Source organism: Aspergillus novofumigatus, assembly GCF_002847465.1.
Source record: "Aspergillus novofumigatus IBT 16806 chromosome Unknown P174scaffold_7, whole genome shotgun sequence".
NCBI lineage: Eukaryota > Fungi > Ascomycota > Eurotiomycetes > Eurotiales > Aspergillaceae > Aspergillus > Aspergillus novofumigatus.
The window spans coordinates 342,055-369,999 of record NW_020194280.1 but is presented as its reverse complement, the minus strand read 5'-3'; the positions used below and the strand labels follow the sequence as shown (position 1 = coordinate 369,999).

The 27,945-nt window shown below is 50.4% G+C and overlaps 12 protein-coding genes across 12 annotated transcripts; 5 read left to right on the top strand and 7 right to left on the bottom strand.

The window, feature by feature from the left end:
- Positions 1 to 67: 67 nt before the first annotated feature.
- On the bottom strand, positions 68 to 3,302 carry P174DRAFT_462831 (putative vacuolar morphogenesis protein AvaB; the record flags this gene model as incomplete). Its single annotated transcript, XM_024830181.1, has 4 exons — positions 68 to 557; positions 614 to 722; positions 786 to 2,781; positions 2,841 to 3,302. The coding sequence occupies 4 exons, from the start codon at positions 3,300 to 3,302 to the stop codon at positions 68 to 70; spliced, it is 3,057 nt and encodes a 1,018-aa protein (XP_024679242.1).
- A 338-nt stretch (positions 3,303 to 3,640) lies between these two features.
- Positions 3,641 to 6,413, bottom strand: P174DRAFT_506294 (bifunctional nucleoside/nucleotide kinase/histidine phosphatase family protein). Its single transcript, XM_024831303.1, has 4 exons — positions 5,938 to 6,413; positions 5,458 to 5,530; positions 4,811 to 5,397; positions 3,641 to 4,758 (listed from the first exon to the last, which is right to left on the bottom strand). Exons 1-4 carry the CDS (start codon positions 5,992 to 5,994, stop codon positions 4,114 to 4,116), a joined length of 1,362 nt encoding a protein of 453 aa, XP_024679241.1. The 5' UTR covers positions 5,995 to 6,413; the 3' UTR covers positions 3,641 to 4,113.
- A 945-nt stretch (positions 6,414 to 7,358) lies between these two features.
- On the bottom strand, positions 7,359 to 8,889 carry P174DRAFT_268477 (RNA-binding protein). Its single transcript, XM_024821512.1, has 5 exons — positions 8,742 to 8,889; positions 8,588 to 8,671; positions 8,217 to 8,490; positions 7,768 to 8,163; positions 7,359 to 7,707 (listed from the first exon to the last, which is right to left on the bottom strand). The coding sequence occupies exons 2-5, from the start codon at positions 8,625 to 8,627 to the stop codon at positions 7,434 to 7,436; spliced, it is 984 nt and encodes a 327-aa protein (XP_024679240.1). The 5' UTR covers positions 8,628 to 8,671; positions 8,742 to 8,889; the 3' UTR covers positions 7,359 to 7,433.
- Positions 8,890 to 9,076: 187 nt separating this feature from the next.
- P174DRAFT_444406 (histidine phosphatase family protein) lies at positions 9,077 to 10,506 on the top strand. The gene has a single exon (XM_024828081.1). It carries the CDS (start codon positions 9,382 to 9,384, stop codon positions 10,138 to 10,140), a length of 759 nt encoding a protein of 252 aa, XP_024679239.1. The 5' UTR covers positions 9,077 to 9,381; the 3' UTR covers positions 10,141 to 10,506.
- A 166-nt stretch (positions 10,507 to 10,672) lies between these two features.
- P174DRAFT_375852 (sugar porter family MFS transporter) lies at positions 10,673 to 12,736 on the bottom strand (the record flags this gene model as incomplete). The annotated part of the gene is made up of 3 exons (XM_024822652.1): positions 10,673 to 11,425; positions 11,481 to 12,238; positions 12,301 to 12,736. The coding sequence occupies 3 exons, from the start codon at positions 12,734 to 12,736 to the stop codon at positions 10,673 to 10,675; spliced, it is 1,947 nt and encodes a 648-aa protein (XP_024679238.1).
- Positions 12,737 to 14,694: 1,958 nt separating this feature from the next.
- Positions 14,695 to 16,174, top strand: P174DRAFT_394270 (amidohydrolase family protein). Its single transcript, XM_024823626.1, has 2 exons — positions 14,695 to 15,309; positions 15,369 to 16,174. The coding sequence occupies exons 1-2, from the start codon at positions 15,008 to 15,010 to the stop codon at positions 16,081 to 16,083; spliced, it is 1,017 nt and encodes a 338-aa protein (XP_024679237.1). The 5' UTR covers positions 14,695 to 15,007; the 3' UTR covers positions 16,084 to 16,174.
- A 111-nt stretch (positions 16,175 to 16,285) lies between these two features.
- P174DRAFT_494046 (uncharacterized protein) lies at positions 16,286 to 18,047 on the bottom strand (the record flags this gene model as incomplete). The annotated part of the gene is made up of 3 exons (XM_024830854.1): positions 17,152 to 18,047; positions 16,749 to 17,116; positions 16,286 to 16,679 (listed from the first exon to the last, which is right to left on the bottom strand). The coding sequence occupies exons 1-3, from the start codon at positions 17,854 to 17,856 to the stop codon at positions 16,286 to 16,288; spliced, it is 1,467 nt and encodes a 488-aa protein (XP_024679236.1). The 5' UTR covers positions 17,857 to 18,047.
- An 854-nt stretch (positions 18,048 to 18,901) lies between these two features.
- P174DRAFT_411568 (E3 ubiquitin-protein ligase MARCH) lies at positions 18,902 to 20,434 on the bottom strand. Its single transcript, XM_024824276.1, has 2 exons — positions 19,461 to 20,434; positions 18,902 to 19,404 (listed from the first exon to the last, which is right to left on the bottom strand). The coding sequence occupies exons 1-2, from the start codon at positions 20,292 to 20,294 to the stop codon at positions 19,261 to 19,263; spliced, it is 978 nt and encodes a 325-aa protein (XP_024679235.1). The 5' UTR covers positions 20,295 to 20,434; the 3' UTR covers positions 18,902 to 19,260.
- Positions 20,435 to 20,611: 177 nt separating this feature from the next.
- pre8 (proteasome core particle subunit alpha 2) lies at positions 20,612 to 21,993 on the top strand. Its single transcript, XM_024828080.1, has 5 exons — positions 20,612 to 20,807; positions 20,868 to 20,887; positions 20,939 to 20,989; positions 21,062 to 21,676; positions 21,737 to 21,993. The coding sequence occupies exons 1-5, from the start codon at positions 20,764 to 20,766 to the stop codon at positions 21,853 to 21,855; spliced, it is 849 nt and encodes a 282-aa protein (XP_024679234.1). The 5' UTR covers positions 20,612 to 20,763; the 3' UTR covers positions 21,856 to 21,993.
- A 1,265-nt stretch (positions 21,994 to 23,258) lies between these two features.
- P174DRAFT_376707 (uncharacterized protein) lies at positions 23,259 to 24,305 on the top strand (the record flags this gene model as incomplete). The annotated part of the gene is made up of 1 exon (XM_024822711.1): positions 23,259 to 24,305. One exon carries the CDS (start codon positions 23,259 to 23,261, stop codon positions 24,303 to 24,305), a length of 1,047 nt encoding a protein of 348 aa, XP_024679233.1.
- A 114-nt stretch (positions 24,306 to 24,419) lies between these two features.
- Positions 24,420 to 25,678, bottom strand: P174DRAFT_268383 (uncharacterized protein). Its single transcript, XM_024821511.1, has 3 exons — positions 25,478 to 25,678; positions 24,800 to 25,434; positions 24,420 to 24,737 (listed from the first exon to the last, which is right to left on the bottom strand). The coding sequence occupies exons 1-3, from the start codon at positions 25,527 to 25,529 to the stop codon at positions 24,534 to 24,536; spliced, it is 891 nt and encodes a 296-aa protein (XP_024679232.1). The 5' UTR covers positions 25,530 to 25,678; the 3' UTR covers positions 24,420 to 24,533.
- A 300-nt stretch (positions 25,679 to 25,978) lies between these two features.
- Positions 25,979 to 27,935, top strand: P174DRAFT_444399 (MOSC domain protein). Its single transcript, XM_024828079.1, has 3 exons — positions 25,979 to 27,335; positions 27,407 to 27,662; positions 27,711 to 27,935. The coding sequence occupies exons 1-3, from the start codon at positions 26,373 to 26,375 to the stop codon at positions 27,809 to 27,811; spliced, it is 1,320 nt and encodes a 439-aa protein (XP_024679231.1). The 5' UTR covers positions 25,979 to 26,372; the 3' UTR covers positions 27,812 to 27,935.
- The last annotated feature ends 10 nt before the right edge of the window (positions 27,936 to 27,945 follow it).

Here is a 27,945-nt window from a genome sequence, read left to right as displayed (position 1 = left end):
TGAATGTCAGTGAGAGTCCGCGGAAGACGGATGGAAAGCCACCACATGGCTCGATTGATTGAGAGACTTACTCGGGGAAGACATTGATAACACTTCCACCAAGTCGCTTATGGCAAATCCCACAGATCCTTTCTTCTGTGATCGTGACATGCCTCGACCTCGATGCCTTCACGTCACCACCCTCGCCAACCAAGAGCTGCGCTTGTGTCTTGATACTCTGCGACTTTTGCAGGTTGGCCACAATTCTGGACTCGTTGAGTATAGAAGTTGCCGCCCGCATACGACCTTTGAAATAGAATTGCAGTTCCTTGACTGGCAGTGTTTCCGGGATCAGTTCAAGAGCCGAGTTTGGAGGAAGGCGGGATCCGTGTTTTGCGAGCACCTCTAGCGCGGGTCCATATCGTGGTTTGTATCCGTGCGGCGGAGACAAGTAAAGAGATAAAAGTGTTAGGTATATGGAAGGCTTTTCTCCCTCAAAATCCGGAAGGGCTATATTTTGTATAGCCGTCGTCTCTGTGCTCGTGGCGTCTTCGGTCTTGTGAAGGTGATTGCAATACCTGCGAACCAGATTTTAGCAGTGGCCTGGCTAGGCTCATAAGTAGTAAGGACTGACTCTTCTGCCTTGGTATAGTCTTCGAGTTTGAACACGTATATCTCTAGCGCCTGTCTGTGTTGCCCCATCTTACTGAAAACGATCGCTCTTGCCTCGAAGAACTCAGGATCTGTAAAGATAAGTTAGATCAATATATGTGCCCTGGCCAAGGGCTTGCCAGCCCTGGACTTACCATCTCGATTAAGACGGTTAAGAATCTTCGCTGGCGAATACTGAGAGCTGGTCCTTAGCATGTCCAGCAGCTTGTTCCGCCAATCGGTCCTGTCTTCTTCACTGGCGAACTCCCATTCTTTGTTCTTTTGTTCCTCCAAGCGATCCAAATAAAGGCTGAGAAGGCTCTGGTGGAGATCCGGAGTCATGTCATTCAATTCTCCAATGACATGCTCAAGATACCTAACAGCCAGACGGACATCAATCCCTTTTAGAAAACCTAGTACTCGATGACGAGGCAATGTTTCCGCGTTCTCTGTATCCGCAAGGAAAATTTCCATGCCCAGGTCAGGCTCTTCACGTATCGGCCACTCAGCAAATTCTAGTATCAGATTAATATGCTCGGGAGACAAATTCTGCAGATAGCCAACAGTTCTTTTCGGACCCTGAAGCTGGGACGCAGTCTCTCCGTCCACTTCAGCCTGGCCAAACTTTTTCAGGAGCTCCAGGGCTTGACGATGCATCTTCTTCCCGTAGAGGAAATCAATGAGGTCGTTTTGGCGGCCACTCTCCTCCAACTTTTCAATAACCACGTCCGGATCACAAAAGTTGGCGATACGGAAGAGGGAGCCAGCCAGGGACGGCGTTGCATACATATAAACTCGGAAGAGCGTTGTGTCGACGAGTTTAGCTTTGGCTCGAAGCCTCTCACCGAAGTCATCCTCGCCTCCATCTTTGTCCATTTCAAGCAACTTCATGACGGATTCGGTAAATTCATCTTTCAACGCATCAGCTGTAGGGTCCATCTTGAGCGTGCCATCGGGATTCAGAAATCGCTGGAATCGCCGGCGAACATCCGCCAGGTAGGCTTGGAGTTCACGAACAGCAAGCTTGAGGTCTTTTCCTTCAAGGCGTTTGTCGCTCCGAGAATCTTCCATGAGCTTGCTGCGGATGCTACCTGCATCGCTGGTATCATCTGTCTTCGTCCGAAGGAGGGACCTCGCTGAGGGCGTATTCGCCAGCGTTCTGGCAAGCGCAGCATCATCCGACGTAGCAGGGACTGTGTCTTGCTTCTGCTCCTGTTCGGGTTTTGGCTGACTATCCGTCGTACCGGCCTCCGATCCTTCTTGCTCTTCGGGAATGGACGAAAGATCGCCTGCTATAACTCGCGGGTAAAGCCGAATGACGGTCTCGGGAGGAGCCGAGATCTCCGTGAAGAGCTCCATAGACTCGAGGTATTTTCGGAGAGAGAACAACGTCTGCGCCTTTTCAAGTTTGATGGAGCGTAGACGACCATATTTGTCCGTGAGAAGGGCGTCCTCAAGCATATTAGCGAGGCTGATCGCCTCATCCAAATATCCCTTTTCTACGAGAGCATCAATTTGAGTGTCGTAGCTCAAAGCCTCCATTCTCCAGATGGTTCGGTCACTAGCAACCAAGAATCCCTTGCCAGCGTGAGCCAAGCTGATTGAGGGCTGAGGGATATGCAGGAGACTCGCCGATGGTAATGGTATCGATTGGAGTAAGCTCAGGGTCTCGGGATTTCGAACCTCCAGCACTCCCTTCGAAGAGTCATGCAGTGCCAGCAGAAAGGGATACGAGTACCCAATTTCGGAGGGGGCATGACTCCAAGGAATCTGCCTTCTTCCCAAGGGATTGCCCTCGATGTCAACAAATTGAGTGTTGATATCCTTCGCCAGTAATACTTGCCCTTCGCTTAGTCGCGTGGCCAGCGGTTTAGGAGCAGTTCCGCCAATCCCAATATAGCTCATACTAGCAACGCCAACACCGGCCAGTCGCCCTGTTTCCTGTCCAGGTAGTCCACCAATGCTGCCCGGTCCGACCAGTTCCGTGACATTCGTGGTCTCAATATCCACCATGACGAAATTCGAGCTCAACCCAGCGACGAGTTTTGTTCCAGAAACCCACGTGAGTGTTTTTATGCCACTAGCCAGGCTCATTTCCGCCGTATCGTTCTCCAACTCCATATCGCGCCATGTCCACAGCAGGATCTTTCTCTTAACCGCCACGGCAAGGCGCGATACGATCGACGGGACGCCGGTCTCGGGTCGTGAACTATGTTCGAAGTCACAGCAAAGGTAGTCGCACCTTTGGTCCTCGTAAGCTGCTCTTGGAACTCGTAGGTCTGTAAGTCGTGAATCGAGACGTATCCGCCGGAAAGCGAGATGAGAAGCTTGGCCTCCTTGACCAACACCAACTGTTCAACTTTATATCTGGAAAATTTTTCCAACTCCCGAAGTAGCTCGCTTTGTTTAGGCTTTAGGTTCGTGACGGAGCTCATGGTCGCAGGCCTGCTGCTATCCCCGTTATTCATCGTACTTCCACCCTCTTCGCCCTCGCCATGATGATCGTCCTCTGCTTGCCTGCCATTGGAGACCTCATTGACCCTGTATATCCGCAAACTACCATTGTTCAGTCCTACCAGAAGACGGTCCCCGTATGCAAGGACCGACTCTATTTTCGATTTGTCGCGTTGTTTGAGCTCGACGAGTGGCCGAGCCGTGAAAGCGGATAACATGGCTCGGCGGCGAGCTCCTCTGATCGGGCGTCTTCACCACTGAGAGCACAGTCCAGATTCATATCTAATTAGAAGAAATGAGGGGTTGAGCGCAGCTAAAATGCTGCCCTGGGCATGGCGTCTTGTGGTTTGGAGCTACCTGAATTCCCTGGGAACACCATGTACCCCGTAGCGACGGTTGCTTCCCGCCCTCTCATGTGACACAGCTGACCCTCACCGTCTTTTACCTCAGCCAATCATATCGCTATTATTGAGCGTTTCTGCCCGCATTTCATCTGAAGACGTCATAAGGTACCTCGAGCACTGGCTTGGATCTACAGCCATTACCCTTGTGCATTCAGCGATATACAGTTCTAAAATAGATGAGACTTATATGTGACATAAAAGCACTTTGCGCTTCAAGTGCCTCTGGTATCTGAAGATCTCCCCGGCTGCAGCCGGGACCAATGGACTAGACAGGATGACGGGTAGGGAGCTCTATGCATTGAGGAGAGAACAATTGAAACAGGGCAAAGGGAAGAGCAATCAAAAATATCGAGCAGTCCATTAAATAGTCGGACGTTGCAACATCGGTACAACCGGTGTTATCCACTGAGTTGACTGATCATATGCTCGAAAATAGAAAGCACTGTCGAGCAAGAACAAGGCTATCATGAGAGGCGTCCATTACAAGATGTAGAAAAGCTTGCTGGTCTTGGCGACCAGGCACGAGACTCTGATGAACATTGGTGGGTAAAGGATGAGGCACAGCCTGCGGGAGAACTGAACAAGCCCAAAAAGCCGGGAGAGAATGTGAATATATATCTGCGCTTCAATGCTTTACTTCGGTGGGAAAATCCTGATGCTTCGCTGAGGTGCCCTTTGCACGCCAAGTGGAGACAGCGGGTATATCAGCTTTGAAGCGCTGTTCTTCGGTGCCGTACGCACGAGGCGTGAGCTTGATCAACGTATGAAGAGGAACCTCCATCCACGGGCTCTGCTCCTGAGGAATGTTTAGGAAGTACGCATAGATGCAGCGCAAAACAGCTTGATGAGTGACGATGATGACATTTTCACTGCGCTCCAGTTCCATGATGATTGGTTCCAGACGAATGACAACGTCACGGTAGGACTCGCCACCTCGGTAACGATAGTTGTACTTGTCTTCGTCACGCGCTGCAAAGTCATCGGGATACCTCTCTGCAATCTCCTCGTACGTGAGCCCGTCACAGACACCGGAGTCAAGTTCGTCGAGAGCTTTCCACTCTAATTTCTCGTAGCCTGTCTCACCCGCCAGGTGCCGAGCAGTTTGTATCGTTCGTTTGAGAGTGGAAGTCCAAATGACGACTTTGGCATTAGCAGGAACTCCAGACTTTCGCAGAAGACCGGGAAGAGCTCGAGCATAAGCTTCGCCCCGTGCTGAAATGTTTGAGTCTCCGCCAATTTTTCCCGTGAGGTTATATTCAGACTCGCCATGCTGAACAACTGTTAGCACCACACTGTCTTATACATGCTTGGTCATCACTCACGCGAGAAAGCCAAATTGAGCGAGGCTTGATATGTAGATTCTGAATGTAGTACACCAATCGACTTGAAAGATAGTCTTTTATTTGGTTGATGATGACAGTGGAGCCGACATTGATGAGTTTTACATATGTGAAATGTTTCTCATTATCATCAATGGTTTCGTAAACCTTCTCATAATTGCGGATGCGGTTTCGAAAATCCATGGCGGCTACTTCGGGATCCTGTCCCTTGTAATCCGGTGAGGTGGTTTTGACTTCGAGGATATTATTCATTATGAGGTCCTCGTCGTCGCATATTGACTCGACAAACAGAGTCTCAATATCAGCATCGCGACAGGTCTCGTAGATCCACCGACGTCGCGTTTTTGTGGAGTTGGTCGCATCAAGAATAGCTACAACGCCTTTGCCGGCTTTGAACCAGTTGAGCATGTCTGACATTGCCGCCTCTGCCGCGGCTCTCCTCATTCTCTCCCCTTCGGTGTTATGAGGGTCAAAAAAAGTAGCTGTTGGCTGCGGAGTTCCCTGTCGCCGATAGGTGCCAACATTGAACACTTTCGCTGGAATACCAACCCAAGCAAGATATCGCATCGCTACATATAATATCGTCAACCCCCTATCTTTGATAGTCAAACGAATGAGGGTGTACCTACCCTTTCCAGCTATGAGACTCTTGCCCCTGGCTGGAAGGCCAACCATGACCACACAGATTTTTGTTTCATCTGACTGTAGATGCGTGAGTTAAGTGATCGTATGAGGTATCATGCAATGTCTTTCTGTATGTCTGTCCCAAGAGCACTCTCCCAGTAATAAAAAGAGGGGAAATAGAACCCTCAGAGAGCAAGGGCAGTGAATATTAACCAACAGAAATGAAACTTTTTGAAAGCATAGTCCAGGGGTAAGGGATGGATCATGCTTGTTCTCTGCCTGCCGTGCCTCCTTTTCTTTTTCCGTTCAATTATCCTTGTCGTTTCGTGCCAATGCGCCTTGAAGATAGCCGAAGCCTTGTTAAGGAAGCAAAAGCGACAGGACAGATACATACACAAGCTCTTATGGCTTAAAGCAGATCCCATACTCCAAGAAAATAAACAAGCCGTGAACAAAACGCAGCACAAGGAAATAGAAGCACTTACACTGGCAAAGAAGCTCTTGTGACCAGAGCCTCTCCGATTCGAGCTCCCAGAAGTCATTTTAGCAATCGAACTGTCTTTCTGTTGGAAATTTCCTATATTATGTATGACCCAGCACGTCGGGGAAATAGGTTCTAGCCTCGGCCAAGAGTCGCCCGACCGGACAGACAGCCGAATTAAAGATCGTACGAATTTCTGGCGAAGCAGGACAGAAAAGTAGGGGCGAAATTTCTTCACCTTATCGCCTGAGAAATCGATGGTATATTTTCCTCGAATAAGATGATGACAGATCCGGCTGTCTTACAGGGGATTCGTTGCAGAAATGGCAAGAATTGTAACTGGCTGGATCACATTAAGCCCAACAGTCGATGCGGTGAGGAAGCAGAGGAACAGCACAGACGTCATGCCGCGGGGCAGTGAATGGCAACTCCGCTGTAAAAGATGAAGCGGAAGTAGATAGATGGTCTCTTGAAAGCCCCTTTTGATGAGTGTATATTCATACAATGGAGGGAATTTTTTTGAAGCTGAAGAAAGGATGACTTCCACAAATGGTACCACGTGATGCTCTTGTTTTCGTCGGGTAAAGTCGCAACCGTTACTGGCCATCTTACATCTCTAACCAGACGGAGCAAACGGGCAGGTGACATGCCTACTTTTTCTACCTAGGTCCGTGGGCTGTCGAATTCTCGCAAAGCGAAGAAACAAAGTGGGTTTGTCTTTATTTACTTGCAGTTTAAGTGTGCATGAGTAGTACGATGTACAGACAAGAGACTCTGAGATACTCAGGCATGTATGTGTCTACGGAGTATAGTATGGAGTATCTCTGTCGAAGCAATGGAATCTGGATCTGGGGGCGTGGGATGCGGCTAATCCCCGAAATAACTGTTCTGCCGGTTGGCTCCTACCGCTTCTATCACCGCATTTGGTTGGTTCAGGGTGGCCTGATTCAGCCCTGAGCCCCTGACCGCCCTTGTCCATATCCCATTCGCATCGCAGCGCAGCAATAAGCGTTGATTCCGTATACTGCCACGGTGAGATGACTCTCACCCAATAAGGCTTCTTTCAATATTACCAAGGGGGTTACAGTCTTCTTTTAAGATATCTTAAGTGTACAAACGCTCTTTGCGCCAGTTGCAGGCGACGGCGGAGTAACATGATATAGTATGTTGTTTCACTATCTCTTCCGCAGGTGGTCTGTCCTCCTGGGTGGAGATTCCTTCTTGATGCTGTGGATCATCCAAGGAAGCATGTTTCCTCCGTCCACCGCAATGCGGGGCGTTCAAGCATGCGAGATGAGTATGGGTAGACGTAATAACGGAAATTCTTTATTATCCCCATCTCCAGCATGACTCGAAACTTGGGTTGCTTTGTCGGCAAAAGCGATGACAGTTGATCGTCTGGCAGTGCATGTCAAGGCAGCTTTCGTCCATGAACTTCCCATATGAGCGGATTCACATGTGTGACGATCTATCTCGACCAACAATATCTGAGTGAGTCGATTATACACCGACAGCAATATCGTTGGTAGCCGGAGCACCATTTGAATCAACGCGTGCAGATGACCACTTGTTTCTCCTTTCGTCAGAGTTACTAGTCTCTCCACGGGCTCTCTGCACGCGAAGATTCGCCCCCCAGGGACCTTCCTGGCCATTCAGGGTATCCATGGCATTCTGAGCCTCTTCCGTGCTGCTAAATTCGACGAACAGATAGTAGTGGTCACCAGGCTCGAATCGCTTCGCAGGGTGAGGTGGGAACAATTTGCTGACATTTCCACTTTTTTGGGACAAATTAGTCTCGAAAAGTCAGTTCCATAGAGGGGAATTGCGGACATACACCTTGTATCCCTTGAAGAAGTTGGTAATATTTGTGGTGATAATCTCAGGGTCGGTTAACTTAGGAAGACCGCCGACATAAAGGCGACGGCTAGAGTCGCTGTTGACCTTAGCGAAGGCGGCCGCGTCGTTGCGTCTCCAGCGGTCAAGGGCAAACGGGCTGCCCTTATCGCTGCGAGGCGAGCTTTCAGTTCGTTGCTGTTGCTGTTGCTGTTGCTGCGAACGCTCGCTTGCCGTTTTGGCAACTCCAGGTTTGATCTTGACAGGCCGGCCAAGCATATCACGGCCGTCCAATTCGGTCATTGCTTTATCCGCCAATTCCTTGGTCTCCAAATCGACAAAACAGTATGAGGGATTGCGGCCGGTGAAGGGGTCTATCGCGATATCGATCCGCTCGCTGCAAAGCACTCAGTTTTGGCCATCTCCATACAAGAAATTCTATCTCCGTACATTGGGAAGTTTGCGGCGGTGAACAATGCTTGCACATCCTCCGACTTGGCCGTATACGGCATGTTGCCAACGTATAGACGGCGGCCTTCAGAAATAGCCTGAGGCACCTGAGAGCTTGGTCTGCTGAATGTGAGCCTCGAGGAATTTGTCTTTCGCCCGGGCGAGCCAGAGCTCTGAGCACTCGGACTTTCCTCGCCCTTCATGCGCCAATTTGGCGAACTGAAAGCGCGACCTGACGTTCTAACACCATTTTGAAAAGGCGATCTTCCGGGAGCTATATGGACTCATTAGTCATTCTGAAACAATGGCACGAAGCGAATCTTTTTGGATACAGCCCCAAATGAGCAGCCCAAAGGTATCTTCCTACACACTTTGTTGCTGCGGTACGGGACTCTCAGGAACGTCGGCCATTGTGAATTTTTCTTTGAAATTATGAATTAGAAGGTGGTTTGTCTCTGCAAGAATTGAGAAGATTTAGCAGCTGTGTTTGCAGTGGTTGATCTTGATAAGATTAGATTTTCTCACCTTGAGGAATAAATTTCTTTATTAGTATCCGTCCGTGTGGACCAGCGAATGGAATTATGTTCGCTGCTAGATTGCTATGCAATTCAAGAAAAGAGAGAGAAAATTAAGTCATCCAAAGACCTCCTGTGCTGGCACGAATACTCATCAACGATTCCACCTCAAGTCTGCCTAATGGCACCAAAACTTTTTTAGTACCTATGGAGGCGAAATATGTCAAACAGAGCAAAGACCTCAAACAGGGCAAACATTAACCAGTTTCTAATTGGCTCATTAGCGAACCAAGCGTATTTCTTCCGGCAGCAGTTCAACAATCACAATTTCATCATGTTCCACGTCGCCTTCTGCTGTACTTCCTTAAAACAAGCCACTTCTGCTGCTAAAAAGATGGACTCGTCATACCATCAGGCTGGTTATCATCTGAGCCGATTCACACCAGGATGAAGCTCTATTTGATCCGTCACGCAGAGTGTGGACATAACGTGGGACAGGCAGCGTACGCGTCTTCTGTTGACCTCAGTAGAATGGCAGCTGACAGTCCTGGCACATCGTCGGACTCTGCAGAGGCGATGAAAATGGCCACTACCTGACCGAGAACGGTAGGACGCAAGTGCATCTACTCGCTCGAAGCCTCAGGGATCGCATGATCCGCTTCACTCATGTTTTCTCGTCAGATCTGGACCGGGCTTCGGAAACGGCGCAGGGTATCTGCCAACAACAGCTGGCAAGTGGCGCGTTGTTGGCCCCGATACAAGTCCCGACTCTTCGCGAGCAACAGTACGGCTCCCTTGAAGGTACACGGTGGCAGTCCGGTGCTCCTGCTTCCAGCATCAGTTCCCCGGATGCTTTGCGTGGAGGCGAGCCGACGTACACCGACGAGGAGTCTGTGGTCTCCATGCGGAGTCGTATGAACGCATTTTTACAGGATCACATAATGCCTTTCCTGGTCAATGCAGATGTCGCAAACGAGGAGGTCATTGCTGTTGTTGCTCACGGCGTCATCCTCCAGGTTCTCTGGGTTTGTCTCGCGGATTTATTCAATCAAAGAGTTATCCACCTTGGACCTGGTGTCGGACAAGCTGACTTCGGGGACTACGTGCGTCCTGTATGGTCGAACACCGGTGTGATGGAACTGGACATCCGGTCCGCATCGGTCGTACCACCGTACGTCCGTGATGCGGCGCGTCCACCTCCGTTCTTGCTTGGTTCTTTGCAGCGGCCCGAGTCATTCGAGGCCCCGCTGTCTGGATGGTCCATGACCGTCATGGCCGTTGATGATACAGCTCATCTTGACACCACGGCTCAGCAGGTTGAGCGCACGGGAGGGACCGTTCGCAATACTCTTCAACCATCTAGGCAGGCGACAACAAATCAGTTTTATCGGCTAACCAGCACAGCATGATTAATATCCAGGTCTCTTGGACGCAGCTTCGTGCTCTCAGCAGGTAAGATAGTATTCTCTCATATCACGTTCCTCTTTTCCTTGCCTTTTGCCTCCTTCCGTCTTCGGGGTCACTTCCAATGATGAAGAAAGATTTCACACAGACCTGTTCTGAGTATTTCTATGCGGATCAACAATCGTTCCAACTGCTGTCTGAGAAAGTGACCCTTCCTTTCCTTGCTCCCCTGAATAGCACGTCGTCCCGGCTTTAATGTTGATGGATTACTTGGGAAAAGAAGACTGACTCATTATAGTCTAGATGAACATTTCCGCGCAGGCCGCTGCAATGCTGTACCACTTATTTCATGATGTTAAGGCACTTTAGACCCTTCAATAGACTAACTATATATGAATCCAAATTGCAATGTCATTATCATTGAGCACCGTGTCATCATTTACATGTTAAGAGTCGTAGCGCAATACAAAACTAGTATGTACATATATTTACGCCAACAGCGCACAGCTAAATCCGCTTAGCCGCAAACTGACCTTTTCAATGTCCCCGCACGTATCTTGTCCTGCTCCAATCCGCAGTGTTGAAAACAAAATCACTCGAATGACCCACCGGATCTTCCCTCTCGTACAATATCTCCGGCTTCACCTGCTGACGCAAGATATACCTCTTAAAGAAGTACGGGATCTGGCGCAGCCCATACGCCGCGTGAAACCGCGTCGGCACCGAAAACACCTGGTCCAGCTCCTCCAGCGTCTTGCCCTTTGTCTCCGGCATGAACAGAAGCACCAGCACGAATCCGATCATGTTCCACGCCGCATACCAGCAGAACGCGCCCTGGTCTTTGAACGAATCGTGCAGTGAGGGCCACGTGATGGCCAGGAGGAAGTTGAAGAGCCAGGTTGTTGCCGTCGCTAGGGCCATGCCGTACGAACGGACGTACAGTGGGTAGGCTTCTGCTGAGTAGGTAAACGGCACTGGACCCTCGCCGACGGAGTAGACCACGCCGAAGAGATAGAGGCCTAGGGCGACGCAGGCAAGCTGCGCGTTGCTGTGTTCCGAGGTAGGGATGTAGAAGCTGAAGCCGGTGAAGAACCAGGCGAGGGCCATGAGAGGGAATGTAGTGAGGAGGAGATTGCGACGGCCGAATGTGTCGATTGTGTAGACCGCGGGGATGGCGAAGAGCCAGTTCACCACGCCCCAGCCGAAGGATGTGGCTAGGGCGTTTCGGGCTGATGTCACCTTGATGAAGATTTCGGACGAATAATACGCGATAACGTTCACGCCACATAGCTAGATATTTGAGTGAGACAGGCGGAAAATTTGCTATGACTGGAGGGTTAATTACCTGTTGCAGAAACATGACGATCTCGGATGCGATTAGGGCGCGCCGGTTTCGAGGCACGGCGATGAGTTCTATCATCTTGTTCTGGCCGAGTTTCATCCCTTTCTCCGCTTCCAGCAAGGTGTGCATGTAATAAAGGTCTCGAGCGGCCTGGATCTTGTGCGCGCGCAGGCTGCACATGGATTCATACGCCTTGTAATAGCGATTCTGGGACATGTACCAACGTGGTGACTCCGGACAGGAAAATACAAACAAGCAAACCAAGATAGCTGGAAACATGGCAGAGGCCATCATGATGCGCCAATTGAGCCCGACAATGTTTGGCGGGTCTGGGACCTCAAAGAAAGCCAGGTCCGCTGCATAGCCCAACATGATGCCAAAGGCAGTCCACATCTGCCACTGCATCACCAACGCACCACGAATGGCAGGAGGAGCAGTTTCGGCCGCGTAGATGGGAACAGTTGCGGACTTGGGGCCAATGCCGAAGCCCAGGAAGAACCGGGAGATGAACATATGCCACCAAGTGTTGACGAACCCTTGCCACAGGCAAGCGATGGCGGAGAAACAGCATGTAATGAAGATGGTCCCGCGGCGACCAAACCATGCGTTAAAAGGGACTGCCAGCCAGCAACCAAGGATGGCGCAGCACAGATATGGTGCGGCGTTCACCAACCCGAGCAGCCAGCGAGACCTCGAGGTTTCATCGTCAATGCCGAATTGCGTCTTGTAGAAGATCTGAGCGCCATTGACAACTGTTTCATCTGTCGAAAGCAGACTTAGCTTAAGCACTAAATACACAAGTGTGCTTGATTCTGACACTTACCCATTCCTTGCACCGCTGCTGAGAGAGAGCACAAGGCAATAACCAAATACATTGTCCAGGGTTGCGACCAACGATGAGTGAACTCGAGATGTAACACCTCGAATTCCTCGTCCGTAAGCAAGTTTCTAAAGGAATCGAACTTTTCCGGCTCCTGGGCCAGAAGCGCGCCTAACTCAAAAGCGCGAATGTCGGTTTCGTCACCCATATGATGTTCTATGGCGAATTTGATCCCTTGACTGCGCAGCTCCTCGTGACTATAACCTGCCAATGGATTGGCGAGTTTTGCATTCAAATTGCGTCGTGCTCGCTCTGCGGCCGTTAGATATCTGCGCTGAGGCACGAGGGAGTTGGTCCTCTCTGGCGCATGTTCAATATCTTCAACTCGTTGTTCTAGCGTACCCTCCCCGAAAATGTCGGTATCTCCTGGTCCTGCCATCTTCTAATGAATGATGAAGCGAATCAGACGTATGTCTTCTGATCCCTGCAAGTGGCAGCGCGCTGTTGTTAAATAGGTCGGAGAGAATCAACGCAGTTCACTGAATTGTATATTTGCATCAGTGCACACTAATAAGTACTGCCAGGAGGAGATCAATGCAAGTTGATGGATTTGAAATCTCACGATTTGCCGTGCAGAGTAGATTTGCGGTAAAGTTGGATACCATCAAAGAGAAATTTTCTAATAAAGATTTGAAACGGATAGGGCTGAATCGGACCATCGGCACTGAATACTAGCATAAATGGTAGCAACAAAGAGGGCAGAAGGCGAATTATTTCTTTGTGAGCCCTCGAGGACAAAGAAGCAAGGTGCTGGTAACGCAGGAGAGGCCGAGAGGTACATCCATGAACAAGATGCGCTCAAGCAGAGCCCCAGGCACGAAGACTAGAGGCTTCTAGTGACGACAGAGATCCACCGATATTGTTTGTGATCGTCCATTGCTTTTTCTACTCATATCTCTCTTCCTGCCCATTCCTACCAAAAATGTCAGCAAACAATGGTCGTTGGTGGCGGCTGAGCAATAATATCGAGGAAAATGCCAACGGTGCAGACAATGAAAGTAATGAGTCTCGTATTCCGCCCAGTTGCCGCACAGCCACGTCGAATCGTTCTGTTGGTCTATTGTCCGGGGTTGACTGCTGTCTGAAACTGCGGATCTCTGGGGCTGTCAACCCTTTTCCGGTGCTCGCTAATGCTGATCCCTTCAAAGTGGATTCATCCATTCTTGAAAGGAAATGATTGCTCAGGTCATAAATGGAGGCGCTAGATCACATTCGGAGGATAAAAATACAGAAACCAGAGTAATGGGACGCCCCAGAGAATAGCGCCTGGTTGTGCTGAGTAGAAGCTGACAGAGACGGGAAGTGATGCATGAGGGCCTCATGACAAGCGACAAGTGACAAGGCTGTCACGCATTCTGTTTCTCTGTCATTTCCTCTCCCCCGAACCTGGTTGCTGCAGGCATGCTCTATCCTCTGGAACATTGAGCCGGTAATTAATTCAATTTGTCTGTAGAGATTCCCGCAATTCTTCAATGAGTCTCTACGTTCATGTCCTCGCAATATATGTCACGGCAATACTTCCCATGACCAGTCGCTCCACCGCACAATACAGTCACTAATGCTGAGGCATATTTCCAATTGAGCGACGCTTACTCTCTCATGTGCCATTACTCGTCTCAAGGAATCCAATAATACGTATCTTTCGTATTTGAAGTATTCGTGTCAACATGCACCGCGTCCTCTCAGCAGAATTGACCAGCTTGACAGTTGCATGATACGAAGCCTCGTATCCTAATCATCATGGCAATAGTCTCCTGCTAAGTTACCACTCTCCATTGGTACTAATGATCGATAAAAAAAATGGTGCTATAATGCTTTCGCTTATATCAGTGGCTTCCTAGTCTAGCCTTGTCCAATGTATCATTTTGCGGGGTTGAGAGCCCCGTCGGATCGCTGCCGGGCACGTCGGATGATATCAGGTGTAACTTACCGTTCTTTCCTGCTAGAGATCATAAAACTAGAAGGTACTGAATCCTTTTCCGAAGAACTGTGATCGGTCCCGTTCTGGTGGATTGATAGGCATTATTTCAATGGAGTTGGTCGTTGCATTGTCTATGAATCGACAGAACCCCGCATTTCGAACAACACTGGCTTAGCCAGCCTTCATAAATATCGAGTAGTCTCTCACCATAGTGACTTACAATAACGCATTAGTTATACCTATAGATACCTGTAGAGGCCAAAGCCCAGAAGGGAGATTCTATTCCAAATATGATCTTGAGCCACGTGCTATATGTGGTGGAATGCCAGGCTGACGAGGTCCCCTCAGCCCCCATGTTACTTGTATCGTCAGCCACCGGAAAAGGACACGATCTAATTTTTAGTTTTCTCCAACAGCCTAGACAAATTACTATGGATTATTGATCATCCGAATTGCGACTGTTTCTGGAGAAGTGGAAACGCTTGTCGTCGGCTTTGCGGTGCGGGTGCGGCTTCGGTCCGCACCCCATACATAGGTATGATGATGTATACTAACTACCTCGTAGCAGTAGCAAGTATAAAGCGCGGAAGTGTTCAACAACCAGTGCTTTCAACAGTTCATCCAGATAAGCGGTCGAATGAAGGCCTGATCATTCACTATACATAATCACCGTATTCTGTTCATCAAATCCGGACAGCGCCTGCAGGTGAAGCAACATTTCATACAAAGATGCTCGGAAAGATCGCCCTCGAGGAAGCCTTTGCGCTTCCCCGCTTCGAAGAAAAGACTCGCTGGTGGGCTAGTCTGTTCTCTACCGACCCCGAAACCCACGTCAAGGAAATCACAGACATCACCAAGATCCGTATCGAACACGCCGACAAGCATGGCGTCGGCTACCAGATCCTCTCCTACACAGCGCCTGGTGTGCAGGATATCTGGGATGCAAAGGAGGCACAGGCGTTAGCAGTTGAGATCAACGACTATATCGCGGAGCAGATCAAATCGAACCCAGATCGATTTGGAGCTTTTGCGTACGTCCACTCCCGCTTCTATAGTCCTTCCTATACTCAAGTCTGATATGATTTTCTAGGACTCTATCTATGCACGACCCCAAAGAAGCAGCCGACGAGCTTCGCCGCTGCGTAGAAAAGCACGGCTTCCTCGGCGCCCTGGTAAACGATACGCAGCGAGCGGGGCCCGACGGCGACGACATGATCTTCTACGATCAGCCTGAATGGGACATCTTCTGGCAGACCTGCACCGACCTCGACGTTCCACTCTATCTACACCCACGCAACCCCACGGGAACAATCTACGACAAGCTCTGGGCCGACCGCAAGTGGCTCGTGGGCCCGCCGTTGAGCTTCGCGCACGGCGTCAGCCTGCACGTCCTGGGGATGGTGACCAACGGCGTGTTCGACCGGCACCCCAAGCTACAGATCATCCTGGGCCATCTGGGCGAGCACATCCCCTTCGACATGTGGCGGATCAACCACTGGTTCGAGGATCGGAAGAAGCAGCTGGGTCTGGCGGAGACGTGCAAGAAGACGATCCGGGACTACTTTGCGCAGAACCTGTGGATCACGACGTCGGGACATTTCTCGACCACGACGTTGAATTTCTGCATGGCGGAGGTTGGGGCGGATCGGATTCTGTTCTCCATTGATTACCCCTTCGAGACTTTCTCTGATGCATGTGAGTGGTTTGACGAGCTTCCCTTGAACCTGACGGATCGGTTGAAGATTGGGAGGGAGAATGCGAAGAGGTTGTTTAAGTTGGGTTCGTATCATGATAGCTCTGCTTGAATTGGATAAGCTGCTTGCCTATCTCTGTTTTTGTGTCTTTATGATGTACCTAGATTCCGCCAAATGAGAATCATGAGCTCATGATACATTCCATCGTCCGGCCGTTAATTCGTTAATCATTCTTCCCCCTTTCCTTATCATATGTCCACTTCTCCGTGTATTTCCTCCCACAGTTCCTCCTCCTGGTGGCATGCATCAGCACCTAAGTCTGGCGACGCTCCCTGGCCGCGAGCTCCTGCCGGTCCTTCTCCTGCTGCGCCAGCTCTCGCTCCAGTGTACGCTGGTTTGCGTTCCAACGGTCGATCCAGAGCTCTTTGGACTGAGTCATCTCTTCGTATATTGGAGCAACAATGTTGCGCTTCATGTGCACCATACAGTTGATGATCTTCTGGTAGTTCTCGATGACGTGGTTATGGATGTCCCAGAGGGAACCCAGACGCTGTGACAGTTCCGCGCGTTGCTTGTTGAGGATTTCCTCAAGGATAAGCTTGCCGTTGAAGCGCCTCGTGAGGAAGCGGGTGTAGATGACGGTGTCATAGAGGTCGAGGAAGACGGTAAGTAGGCGTAGCTCCTCGTCGCTGGGCTTCTTGGCGTTTCTATGATTGAAATGCGAGGTCAGTTGGATCCCAGACGAAAAATGATGTCGTAGATTGGAGGTAACTTACTTGTTAAACACCTCAGCCATGCGCGTATAGCGCTCGTACACCGAGGCTTGAGGACATCCCGCGATCTGGGCCATGACGAACGCCACTTCATTGGCTTTGTCTACCTGCTTCTTCACGGTGTTGTTCAGATGAGTGAGATACTGGATCATATCGCTTGTTATGGCACGGATCTTCTCTGTTTCCTGGGCGGACAGCAAGTTTTTGGGCCGGGAAGCAGTGTTCTCACGAGGAAAGAGAATCATCTCCATGTGGAGGATCGCGCTGGTCATCGCAACGAAACGACGCATGAGATCGGCTGGGATGTTGCCGCTAGGAATGAACGCCTTCATCTCTGCAAGCAGCTTCGTCTTTCTTTCCGCGATCTCGGCCTCAGTGAGGGGAGGGCAGATTGGGGCATGGGTACGGTGGAGGAGTTCTTGGAAGTCTGAGAGGCCCCGAGAGCTTTCTTTGCGCTTGGGGTGGCAGATCTGCCCTTCACAACAGGGTCAGTAGCTGCGTTGAGCACAGGAGGATTGGTGACGCTGGCGTCAATCTTCTTGAAACGAGTTGCTTCCTCGACAACCTTGGAGATAGCGTAGTTGTAAGCCGCTTCGTGCGCTTTGTCAACGATGGGAGGATTTTTCTCGCACGACTCGTAGTAGTCAGGAAAGGCCTCACAGGTCGTTGCAGCACGGGAAGTCGAGACAGCGGGACTAATGAGACCTTGATTCACAACTGGACCCTCACTGTTGCCAATGTTTGGAGTGTGAATGTGAGTGTGGCTGTTGGTCAAGGCGGAAGCTGAGAGGGTTTTAGTAGGTGTAATAGGGGCAGAAGACTCAGAGGCAATCGGCTGGCCCTGCATGGCGTCAGAAGGACCAGCTTGGACAGTCTCGGAAGACGCGTCTGAGCTCTGAGACGTGCCCACAGCACCGAGGTGTCTCTTGATGAGGTCGATCTGGGCTTTTAGCTTCTGCTCAAGGTCACGACAGGCTTCAGTGTAGCTGTCTAGTTCATGAGATTGAGGATTCTCAGAAGGGAGGGGAGGAGTGTTGTTCTCACGTCCCTGACTCTGAGGGACGTGTTCATCTCGGCGTGCGATGTGATTGTCTCGGCGTTGGTCCTCCATGATGATCACAGTATCAGTCCGCAGGTATGGGATAGAGAGTGTGTAGAGTGCGTAGATGTAGATAGTCAAAGAAATTGAGTGATAATCTTAATGGGAGAGGTGTAAAGGGACACTGAGAGGAACATTTCTGAAAGAGAAAGCTGGGAAGTGGTGCTTTTGGATAAGCGAGATTATACTGCAGTGAATACTCGCGAGTTTGTTGATACTAGAGGTCACCTCAGACTATTCACTGCAAAGTGGTCTAGGAACAGGAGCCCTCCATCTCAGTGACGGGAGTTACCGATGTATAGAGGAGTTTCACTGTATGTTTCCACCAAAGAGTTTCAGAGAAGGAATTCCTGGAAAGCACATATTAGCGACATACGACGAATTGATCTTGTTTCACATCTTGTTAAATCCAGAAAAGTATCTCGTGTTTCAAGACTTCGAGCAGTAGCTCAGTGCAATTGAGTCTTTTAAACACTCATGGATACAGGTCGTGCAGTTTCACAGAGAGTCGGCTCAACCAAGCCTGCTCTTCAGGCAAGATACTGCCGTCTTCCTCAGATGGCCGTAGAGGAACCTTGACCATCCGGATACGAAGTAAGTGATCATAGGCTGTTGTTTCGGCAGCTGGGGCATATAGAGATTGAGGGAAAGCAATGCCACACAAGGGCATAGTTTCCCCATATTTCCATTGCCTTGTTTCCCACTGAATTCGCTGTAATCAAGCATCCATTAGTCTTATATCTCTGATCCTGTATTGGATGCCCATCATACTAGCAGACAGTTCATGCGAGAAGTCGCATCAATGGGCGAGTCAGTATCTCGTGAACCGTGCAGCATGCATAGACGGCGCAAGAACATTGGCAAATAGCAAGACTGTTTCAAGTGGCATTCAGATTATGCGTCCTGGGCAGCAGTTGCAGCACTGAGGGATTCGAGACTTGAGTGTAATGGATGGCAGTCGAGGCTACTGACAATCATGGCAGCGACGAGAAGCCTCCGTGGACTGCTAGGGATGCGAATTGATATCAGCAAATATTACGTACTCAAGGACTGGATTGATGTCATGAAAAGAGAATATATTGACAACTACACTATATGACAGTACGATGTACCGCACCTCAATCTAGAAACGCTCACTGCACTGGAGCGGCCCAAACCGATCGAGTCAGAATGCAGCTCGATCCTCCCTCTGGGGACGTTTGCTTTACGAAACAGAGCAAAGAAGGAGAGAACAAAACGCCCTGTTCCAGATGCTCTGCTTCACAGACGAGACCCAGAAGTTAACGAGGATCAGTATCGTTCTCCGCACATTGACTGATTGGCACCTCATTGACAGGAGCGTGACAACTCAAAGTAGTGCGTGGAGCATTACAGAAGGCGTTCGATTTCTCGGACAGATGCTAGGGTCAAGCGCATTCAGTCATCCTTCTTCGACGACCCTTCAGCGGAAGTAAATGGCTCGTCTTCGTCATCATCGTCAGGCAATGGAACATCCATGACGCGTTCGCCGGCTTTCTCCAGTGTCTTGCGACTCCAGGTCCTGACACCTTTCCAGACAGCCTGTATAGTGCGATTAGTGATTGACGAAGGGAGATGCTTTCGCCGCGTTGACCTACCCAGAGGAAGCTACCAACACCGATGAGGATGACTATCCAACTGATAGAAGCCGCTCGACTCCTGCCGGTGGTCCTCCCACTGCTGACGACGCCTGAACTGCGCAGATTCCACCACTGCCATGGGCTCAATGCAAGTATGGCCTTGATGAATGACAGAAGACCTAATGAGGCCAATCCTTTCACGAAATGCTCTACCCAAGATGGTCTTGTTTCAGTCGGCAAGACGCCCGACACAGTACTAGGCTCCCAGAATTCCTTGTAAACTATCGTTTCCACCGGGTCCACATAAAGATTGATGATGGGGTCAGCAATAAAACCAAGCAAAAATACTGTAAACAACAAAATGCTCAAAGTCAATACGATCTGGGTAGATGCACTACTGATCCAGTGCGCCCATTTCAGACGTTCTAGCCTGTACTGAAACCCGCAGGTTGGGCACTGCCAATAGTGCCTCTTTCCATAATGAGGATCTGCATGGCGCCAGGACTGAAGACATCCCTCGTGAACGTAACGCGAAGAACCTTTGCATTTGCAGGGTCGAAGAAGTCGGCCAAGCTCTGGGTCAGAAGACTCATAGACAACTCGCGGCTTGGGCTGGAGGAAACCTGGCAGGTTTTCCGAAGGGGGGTGGAAGGTAGGAGGGACTGATTCCAAGCAGATGCGACAAGTATGATTGGGATAGTGTTTCTTGGGAGACTCGGGACATTCAGGAGTCGTGTTTTCGTCACTGGACTGGTAAGTGTTTTGAGGTGTCTGGCTTGACTCCGAGTTCAATGAAGTATTAGAAGGGACGCTGGAAGGCCACTGCCAGAGTGGCTCATTATGCACATTCATGCTGCTGTGGAATGCTCAGAAGCTAAAGTCACAGCATATTAACTAAATCTACCAGGGATCTGGTGCAAGAGCATCCGACGAGATCTCAGATTGTATAAATACAAGGGTGTCGTGCTGTATTATTTGTGTGGGAGAGAGAGAAAGGAAGAGAAATGGGAAGAAAAAAGCCCTCAACCAGCTTAAAAGAAGCGATGTGGAGCTTCGAGAAAGGAAGAGCCTCAGGCAACGACAGCACTAGTGCTCACGTAAGCCAGTTCTGGCATTTGTATCGTCACCGCCCCAGACACGGCTTGGCACTGGGCGGATGGACCTAAGCTGTGCTGCGTCAACACCTTGTCGCCTGTTGCTCGGAGAAGGACAGCTTCACTTGACCTTCAACAATTTCATTTTATCTTCATATTACCTTCTTCATCTTTTTTTAGAGCTCTACCACCTTCTTCAGAGCTTTTAGAATTGAAAAGACGTCTCCATGGCTGATCGCTACTCGTTCTCTTTGACTACCTTCTCCCCCAGGTAAGAGGAGCTTGTTGCAGGTGACACCTTAGATAATCGGATGCTAACAATAGCTTACAGTGGGAAGCTGGTACAAATTGGTACTGCGCTTGGTCTTAGTTTATGGAATTCTCAATGCTGATCGAATGTAGAATATGCCTTGAACGCCGTCAACCAAGGCGTAACTGCCCTCGGAATCAAAGGTAAGCTTCATTTAAATGGACTGATTGCGCTAGCTACCCAAAATAGCTTCTAACCATCGTTATTTTTCTTAGCAACAAATGGGATTGTTCTTGCTACCGAAAAGAAGTCGTCCTCCCCACTCATTGACCCTCCCTCCCTCTCCAAGATTTCCCTCATCACGCCGGATATCGGTATGGTCTATGCTGGAATGGGTCCGGACTACCGTGTACTAGTCGACAAGGCTCGCAAAGTCTCTCACACTGGCTACAAACGCATCTATAACGAGTACCCTCCAACTCGGATACTGGTGCAAGATGTTGCACGTGTCGTGCAGGAAGCAACACAATCTGGTGGTGTCCGACCATATGGTGTCAGCTTGCTGATCGCTGGCTGGGATGAGGGTATCGAGCCCGAAACAGGTGAAGCTCAACGCGGTGATGAGGAGGACGATCTCAAGAAGGCTACAGTAGCTACTGGTAAGACTGGTGGTATCCTGAAGGGCGGTCCCAGCTTGTACCAAGTCGACCCCAGCGGCAGTTACTATCCCTGGAAAGCCACGGCCATTGGAAAGCATGCAACCAGCGCCAAGACGTTCCTGGAGAAGCGGTACACAGAGGGGCTGGAGCTTGAAGATGCCATCCATATCGCCCTCCTTACTCTGAAAGAGACTATCGAGGGTGAGATGAACGGAGACACAATAGAAATCGGTGGGTCCTACTTATCTAGATCAAAAGTCGCCGTACGAAACACAGAGCTGACTTACGCAGGTATTGTTGGCCCTCCCGCGGATCATCTTCTGGGTTATGAAGGCGTTGAAGGAGCCAGAGGCCCCCGGTTCAGGAAGTTGACCAAAGAGGAGATTGAAGATTATCTCACCAATCTATGATGGATTTTGTTTTGGTACGGTTTCTCAACTCTGCCAAGCCTTGTAGCATAATAGACGATTCTTGAATTCTACAAGGTCCCTTCGACCTAATGACCAAATTCATATGAGCATTGCCCCTTAGAGTTCAGTGGATACCCCAAGGACGCTTGCACCCACTGATATGGCTCTCAATTGAGCTGTGCAGGGGAATCATCAAGGCATGACTGAGGTACGTTATGACTTGCGCAGTCCCATAGATAAACCAGGAGAATGAAGTGCAGCTTTCGCAAATGAGGGCATTCCTGTACAATGTACAGTTTAATTCTCGGAATAGTATCGCAAGCATGCGTCATCTCAGGTGTAGGATCGGCTACCAATCAGTGACCTGTACCTCTTGAACCGTCATTTGAACACACTAACTGCCAAAGGGTTCTCTCAATGCATGATCCACTTGAAGGCCCGTTCTACAAGCATAAGGCAAATTCAGAGAAGGATCATGCCAGCACTAACAGCTCATCTCACAACTCATGTAACCTCTTAGGGGACTCGACGCGGCGACAAACGGGCCAATGCATGTCCTGTGCTCCAACGCGGCCCAAATCACAAAATGCCTCACCCGGGTACTTCCCCATCAATGGTACCCTATCGTAGCTGAGACAAGTTCCCTTCCTCTACAATGACCACCAAATCACAACATAATCAAGGTTCGGAACATTTAATCCTTCAGCTTCCCGATCTTTGAATGAAAGATCCCATCGCAACGCTACCTGCAGAAGGATTGGTTCTAGTCTACTCCGTAAGTAAACTTTTGGCCCCCTCGACTATCTAGGCCTAGACGCAATAGTCACGAAGCAATGCCGGAAGGCAGGGAAGGTCCAGGAGCCTTTCCCGCATCAATCACACGCATGCAGTTGCATTCGATCATTGTTTGCTCTGGGGGAAAAAGTTGAAAGCAGGAAATCGAGGGTACACAGCAATAAGGGGAGGAATTATCTCCGACGGGAGAGTGAACGACTTGTACTACCCCAGCTCTTGAGGAGCGCTGTGCGTGGTATGCCCCGGGTGGCTGTTCAATCTTCCGTCTGTTTCTTCGTCTCAGTAAGGTACATTACATGTTGTCTGTTCGCAACTTGAGGTCAATTCTGTCATGAGTGTTCCGTCGCTGGGTTTGTTTCGATAGCACCAGGCTTCTACGCTTGGATTTGATGTGTCGGTGATTTCTAGCGAGGAAAGATTACTGAAGAGGTACGAGAGACTGTCCGTAGAAGCAGGAGAAACAGTTCTGCTGGGACAATCTCGAATCGTTGAGTTTCGTGCTTGATTCTCTGTGAGTTCACATTCTCGTACCGCGCGACCTGCCTATACTCATATCCTAACTCCACCCTCAGCAAGACAGTCCATGTCAAAGCAACATAAAGCGTGAGATGTCGACCATTCAAGATCCATTAGACGGTATCTCGGGTGAGCTTGCGAACCACAGGGACGGGCTCAAGGCGACTCTCTTCATCTTCAGCGCCATCTCCTTTTACAACGTCGTGGAGCTCGTCGTGCTCGTGCTATCGACGTTCCGGCGTTGGAGAGGCCTGTATTTCTGGAGCTTGCTTCTCTCCGGATGCTTCGGAGTGATCCCGTATTCGCTGGGATTCCTGCTCAAATTCTTCACCTCCGCCAATTCCACCTTATCGGTCACGATGCTCAGCGTCGGCTGGTGGACAATGGTGACCGGGCAGGCATTTGTGCTCTACTCGCGCCTGCACCTTGTTCTTCGCGATGAGCGTATCCTGCGGCGGGTGCTGATAATGATCATCGCAAACATCTTCTTTTTGCATATCCCTACCACGGTCCTGACGTACGGATCCAACGTTGTCGATCGATCGCCTGTATTCGTGCGAGGGTACAATATCATGGAGAAGCTCCAGATGACCGGCTTCACAATACAAGAGGTGATCATCTCGGGCCTCTATGTATGGGAGACGGTCAAGCTGCTCCGGCTGGGATCGGACAAGGATAAGCAGAGGATCATGCACCAGCTCGTGGGTATCAATATATTGATCGTACTGATGGATTTGGCCCTGCTGGGCCTCGAGTACGCCAGCTACTACGCGGTCCAGATTACACTGAAAGGCGCGATATATAGCCTCAAGCTGAAGTTGGAGTTCGCCGTCCTTGGCAGGCTCGTTGATGTGATACACGGACATAGACGTCCCATGATAGGCAGGGATGCCGTCCACCTTTGTTCGCTGGAATTCAATACCGGCCCGAACAACGGCGCTGCTCAGCCAGGTATGAACGGGGATGTCAACATCTGTGAGATTTCGGCGATGAACAACGCCGAGGCGGAGAAGATCAAGAGGGCAACCACTGGGAGTTTCAATGCGCAAATCCCAGATGGCAAGATCCTGGCCATGACTGAGTTCTCAACATGGGTTGAGCAGCGGTCCCATGGAGATGGTGACCGAAGGATGACTTGAGCCATTGTTCCTAATACCCTCGGTAATGATTGAGGTGTCATGTCGATACGTTAATGACTTATTTTGAGATATTGTAGCATATTATAGCTTATAATGCCGAGGCGGTTGTATGTTCTTCCAATGATCGCTTGTATGTCTTCAAATAGCTCGGCCACGATTTATTGAAAATGACCAGAAGCGGACCAAGCAGCGAGTTCCTGCCTGGACCTGCGGGAGAGTCCTGTGAGTTCATGAGTCGTCAGCAGGCCCTTCAACCAAGCCAGCGTCGTCGCCATCAACCCATCCGAAGTCATCGTCGGAATCGCCCTCATCCTGACTGTCCGCAATCTCGTCCACTTTCCGCTTCCGCCCACCCGCACGGAGAGTCTCCTCAACTGGCTGCTGTGGAACAGCGCGGGACGGCTGAGTCGTGTCCGTCCCACGCAGAGAGTCCTGTTTCCCTCATGTCAGTCGCATGTTGACGCAATTCCATTTGGCTATAGGGCGATGATTACCGAGTCGATAGTGAACGGTACAATGTTCTCATCTGATCTCACTGTCAATGCTTTGCCATCCCTCTTCAATACCTCCGCATAGCGGACGCTCCTAGAAGCTATCTCTGACTCTTCATCGTCAACGGCCGGGAGATCGCGATACAGGACAATCCGGGTGTACACGCTATTCTCCCACGCGCCACCCGCAAGCAGCGGGCTGAGGGTAGCACGTGGCAGACCTTTGATCTTTGTGTGGGTTTGGTTGATGAGAAGCACGGCCAGTCGTCTTGAAGCCGCCAGCTTCATCAGCTGATTTGCCAGCTCGCTCGTGACGTTCCATTTGCGGTTCATGAGCCAATGGATCTGGGACTTGTCCGTGATCTTCGTCTGCGCCAGGCGGGATTTCAGCTCGGACGGACTCAGAAAGTAAGAAGGGAACGGCCCTGACACTGAATCGACCACCAGAAGCTTGGTGTTTTCGGGCGGGAATCCTTGTGGTGGGTGGAGCAGAAGCGCTAGCAGATGTGGCAGCGACTGAGCGCGGAAGTAGATTAGATTGTCCATGAGTTGTTGTGCTGTATCAGATGATTTGGTTGTTTTGAGACACTGCATGAGAATGCTCTTTAGACGGAGCTTTGGTAGTGGCGAGGTAGTATCTAAACGGTCAGCGAACATCTCGAACGGTCAAGGATGTCGTACCAATCCAGACAACTTTACCACCGTCACACAGAGCGTTTGCGGTTATGCTCATTCTGAGATACACAGTCAATATTAGGCTTATTGGTACACCATATGGTCAGTTCATCTGCAGTGAAACTCACGCCAGAGCCGTTTTGCCTACACCAGGTGGCCCGAACACCTCGGTGACATGACCACAAGGAATTCCTCCCAGAATTGCGTCACTTGACGACTGTGACGCCTCATCTGAAGAAACCGGGCTGATTGCCTGGTCAAGTCGAGGGAGTCCTGTTGAAATCACGCCACGAACTGAAGACGCGGTAGACGCGTGCAGATACTGCGAAGCAGGGAATGAAATGACGCGACCTACGATGGAAATCAGCTACATATTGCAGGAAAAGCTTAGAGTCGATAACCTACCAGGGTCATGACTGGACACACCAAGGATATCCTGCGTGCTCATGGTGGCACTTATCAGGCGGCGATTGTGATTCCTCCGATTTGACTCCAGATCGTCTCACGCAAAACGGCAGATTCAAGGAAAGAATAGTTGACACTAGGACATTACTGCAGTCCAGATCTTGCATTTTTTCCAGTCTGCCAGCTTGACCTTGTCCAACCTTTGTTGGAGCATATATTCGGCTGCTGTTCACCGAAATGGGTGGTTGATTACCAATGTATCAACAGATGCGCCAACTCCAGCGCGGAGATTTTAGATTGCGGATTGTTAAAAGGATTCGGAATCCGCCCCAATGGAGTGACTCACCTCCACAATTATTTCATCGCGTCCAGCAGCTTATACTCTTAGATAAGTACATAACAAGTTCGCTCTAGGAAACATCTGAGTACTTTGCAACTGCTGCTGAGATTACATTTGCTGGTGACTCCTGAGGTCTCTGTAAAGCACATCTCATCAATGCTGAGTGAACATACATTCAGCTTCACCAGCTTCCAACAAGATGCTGTGAAGGCTTTACTGTCGACTACAGGCATTTCGCTGCTTTCAATTTTACCCATACTTATCTTCATTGTGCGCCAATATGGCTCCGCTCATCCAGCGCAGCCGAGAGGATGCCGAAGGCTAGGCCTTCCACCAGGCCGCAGCAATCTGCACGACGAATTCGACCATAAGTATGGCCAGGGAACCTCAAGCGACGTCGATGACAAAGGTCAGCCTTTATGTCGTGTTAAAGCACTCTTCACCTATCCCATCAAAAGCTGCGCCGCGGTCGAGCTGGACGTCGCCGATGTCGTATCGACCGGATTCGCGTTCGATCGACAGTTCTGCTTCGCGGAACAATTCGCGCCTGACCATGCGAGCGCCAGCGATGGGAAGGCGCAGCCGTACTGGGATACGCGGACTCTCCGTAACGGCCATTACAGCCGGCTGACGCTCATCCGGCCTGAGATCTGGGTCCCTGATCCCGCTGCCCCCGACTACGCGCCTGATCTGGATGAGGTCAGGTCTCAGGGCGTGATGGTCGTGTACTACTCACGACCAGCTGCTCGAGGGCATTTGTCGTACCTCGTCAAGTTGGGGATAGCCCTGCGTCTGCTCCCCCGGGAGCTGTCATTCAGTGTCCCGCTCGTTCCGCCACCAGACCGCGCTGGCGCTTATCCTTCCGTGCCAGTGAAGATCTGGAAAGATACCTTGGTGGCATACGACTACGGCCAGCATCTTCCGCACGCCCTGCGGGAGTTTCTAGCTCCCCCAGATGTGGGTGTGTCTCGCCCTCTCACCCTCTTCCGCGTTGAACCGACGCACCACCGGCAGGTCTTCCGCAACGCTCCCCGCAAAGAGGAGCTCGGATTCCAACCTGTGACCGTGTTCGCGGACGCGTATCCCCTGAATATCCTCAACATCGCGAGTGTCCAGGACGTTGCGGCGCGATGTGCACGGGATATCCCCGGCTCTCGGTGCGGCGGTTCAGGGCCAACGTCATCGTCCAGGGCCCCGAGGCATTTGCGGAGGATCACTGGAAGCGCATCCTGATTAGACCCAAGGCGGTTAAGAGTGACGCTGACGCTGGGATTGAGTTACATGTTGCCTGTCGGACGATGCGCTGTCGGCTGCCGAACGTTGACCCTGCCACGGGTATCCGGCACGCGTCTGAGCCGGATAGGACGCTGAAGAGCTATAGGCGGATTGACCCTGGTGATCCGACGAATGCGTGTTTGGGGATGCAGTGTGTTGCTGCTGTACAGGGTTAGTGATGTCCCGATGATGAAAGATCGATTTGCTAACTGTCGACAGAGTTCGTCATTTGCGTAGGGGATACTATTTCACTGCTGGAAACAGGCGAGCATCGCTATATCAAGATGCTGAACCCGGGCGAGGTTGTGGAAGGGGTGTAGTTCAGCATTTGAAAGATTTACCTGGATATGGTGAATTATTGTCATGCTACGAGTCTAGGAGCGGAATCGTAGTAATAGAGTAATGCTTGAAGATCATTATTGAATTATGTATCCTCAGAAAATAGTACCAAAGA